Genomic DNA, 2,938 nt, shown 5'->3' on the forward strand with positions numbered 1-2,938 from the left:
TTTTTTTAAAGCGAAAACTTGCGAGTTAAATAAATTTATTTAATAAATATAAAGGAGATTTCCTCGAAGAATTCTTTTTGTTCTATCAATTTTACATGAAATTTTTTCAGCGTTGTTCGCTTAGTACAGTCAAACCTCCAAACAGCGGACACTGACGGGAAGATAAAAGAGGGTTGTTCTTTGCATTTTATCACCTTAAACTCTAGAAGACATTTTGTAACGAAATGGACGAATGATAATTTGAATTTTACTCAAATTTTACAATTATTTAAAGTAAAATAAAAATATATTTTTGCAGTTTATTGGTTTTTCTTAATGATACAAATATGTCAATATTTAATGAAAAATGTCTGGCATTAATTTAATAAAATAAACAACTAATTTTCTGAATTTAAAAAATGCAATTGATAAACGTAAATTAATCACAGGTATAGAATTTATTCTTTATTTTATAAAGAATAAAGTTTTACTGGCAATTATTTAATTTTTAAAAAGTCAAATGTATTATTTTCACCTCTCTCTCACTGTTTTATTGCATTTTGTTTGATCCTTAAACACGTTTTGTGGAAAATTATATCTTAAATTTTTAATTTACATAGAGAAATAAATAAATTTTATTTATATCTTATGTAATCAATACGTTATAGACTGTAAGAGACAGACACAACTTAAACAGATCTTTCTATTCGGATAATTCGTACAAGACTTTTCTTGTTGGTAATTATGTATAATAATCGAAAATAAAACTTTTTATCGGTTATAAATTTTTCTTATTTTTCCATATAACAAAGAAACGATGCGCAAAATTCCGAAGTTAAATTGCGAAAGAGGAAACTACTTTCGAGAATTAGATAAATTACATAACTTTATACAATAAATAAATATTATAAATTTATCATTAAAATTATAATTAATTTTATATTAGATTATATTTTTACTCTTTTTGTAAAGTTATAAATTTTTGATGATTTAAACACGTTTAACCTTGAGGTAAATGCAACTTTTAAGTCGTGTATAGGTACGCGGCTTGATTTAATATGGATTCTTCGAAGAAAATTATTTGTAAAATCACATGGTGTTTTTATTACTTTTATTTTGTTTTTAACGTAAGCAGGGGTTATATAAAAGACGTAAAAGCTTCCAACAAGACAATCAACGAAGAACAATTACAAATTCATCATGTCAAACGGGAAGAAGATATTACTGATCCTTTCCTCCTGCTTGTTTATTGCTGTCTTTGCTAACGAATCCTACGAAAAATTGTATAAACCTTATTGTGGTAAGTTTATATATATATATTGCTAATTAAATAAGTAAAATGTATAATTTAATTCGAATTTTTGATTTAATTTTATTTAGATCACGATAATGTTGAAGAAGTGCAAAAATGCGTTGATGATCTAATTGATGAAGAGGTAGAATGTTTTTTTTTAAATACATAAATAATATATATATATATATATTAATTTGAAAATTTATTATAAATAAATGAATAATATAATAAACAGTTCGTAAAGACGGCTAAAGAGTGTATTGCTCAAGTCAATCCTAATATCGATGTCACAGATATTAAACAGAAACGGAATTATTTTTGTGACGAAGCTAAAAAGGAGGTAAGGAATATATAAAATTGCTTAATATTAAATGATTTTATTGGAAAATTTCAATAATTTTTCATTAATTTAGTATAATTAACGTAATAATAACGTTGTAAAATTACCTTAATAATTTAACTCAAAATCTTTTATAAATTAAATTACACTTTAATGCCAAAAAATTATTAAATTTCTCTTTAGATTATAGTCTTTTGTAGCTATACCCAATGACAAATTTATGTTAATACAATAAATACAGTAAATTTAAAAGTTATAACTGTTTTTATACTTTTTTAGGATATTCATGCTTATTTCGAATGTTTGGATGAGAATTATCACAAAGAGGATGAAATGGAAAAGGTTATCGAAGCTTGGAAAGTAAGTTTAAATATTTAAAAAACCTGTTACTTTGTATAAATTTTACTGTTCGATTTTATATAATTAATTATTTTATAGAAATGTTTGGAAATCGAAGAAAAATAATAATACAGGAATCAAGTATACAGTATATAAGCAGTGCAACATTTACAGTTGTAAAAGTATAATTTTGGATCGATTAATTATGGAAAAATCTTAAAAATGTATAATTTTTTATTCTGAATTTTAAAAGATAAGATTTTTTACTGTTTATATTCGTGTAAATTGCATAAATATACTTAAATATATCAGCTTTACCTATTGTAAGAATGTATTAAAAAATACTTAATTTGTACAATTTTTATTTCTAGTTTTAATTAGAAACATTTTTAAACGAGTAAATCAAAACGTTTTCTGTCAATATTTAATGAAAATAAATCAAGACAATTGATGAGAATGTAGAAGGAAATAATAAATTTTTTTGATGAAAAAATAAAAATATTTAATTGAAAGTAAACTAATTGCATTTATGAGTTTATTGTTTAATTTTCTAAAGAATCAAATAATATTTCAGTTATTTAATTTAAAAATAAATATGTATACTTTACATTATTTTCAACTTCTACGCCGTTTTATCTTCGTATTTGTTCATTAAACACGCTTGGTAGAAAATTATATCTCGAGACGTTATTCATTTATTTAAAATAAAATAAAGTAAAATAACTGTTCATTAATATATATCTAAACAAGTTCTCATTTAATGACATTTTCCTAATTATAATCAACATTTTCCTGCACCTTTAAAATTGAATTTAACGTAACTATTATCATAAATCTTCTTCGTTTATAAGAAAATGGTGGCTATCGAAAGGTGTATTACACTTCTCGCTTGGTTTATAATTTAAAAAAAAATGAATACATTCACTAAAATAAATTTATTTGGCTCGCTTTCAAATATAAAACTCTCGTATTGTTTGTCTTCATTG

At 22.9% G+C, this 2,938-nt stretch overlaps 1 protein-coding gene across 1 annotated transcript; it reads left to right on the plus strand.

Moving 5' to 3' along the window:
- The first annotated feature begins 1,135 nt into the window (after positions 1-1,135).
- Positions 1,136-2,469, plus strand: LOC136978127 (uncharacterized). Its single transcript, XM_067273784.1, has 5 exons — positions 1,136-1,279; positions 1,360-1,415; positions 1,509-1,613; positions 1,893-1,973; positions 2,052-2,469. The coding sequence occupies exons 1-5, from the start codon at positions 1,180-1,182 to the stop codon at positions 2,076-2,078; spliced, it is 369 nt and encodes a 122-aa protein (XP_067129885.1). The 5' UTR covers positions 1,136-1,179; the 3' UTR covers positions 2,079-2,469.
- The last annotated feature ends 469 nt before the right edge of the window (positions 2,470-2,938 follow it).

Source organism: Centruroides vittatus, unplaced genomic scaffold (genome assembly GCF_030686945.1).
Source record: "Centruroides vittatus isolate TY-2023 unplaced genomic scaffold, ASM3068694v2 contig_489, whole genome shotgun sequence".
Classification (NCBI taxonomy): domain Eukaryota; kingdom Metazoa; phylum Arthropoda; class Arachnida; order Scorpiones; family Buthidae; genus Centruroides; species Centruroides vittatus.

Excerpts from the sequence above, each read along its gene's own strand:
- LOC136978127 (XM_067273784.1), top strand. The coding sequence starts at position 1,180 with ATGTCAAACGGGAAGAAGATATTACTGATCCTTTCCTCCTGCTTGTTT. Across the intron at positions 1,280-1,359 it reads ATTGTATAAACCTTATTGTG|ATCACGATAATGTTGAAGAA; the intron begins GTAAGTTTATAT and ends AATTTTATTTAG. Across the intron at positions 1,614-1,892 it reads GTGACGAAGCTAAAAAGGAG|GATATTCATGCTTATTTCGA; the intron begins GTAAGGAATATA and ends ATACTTTTTTAG.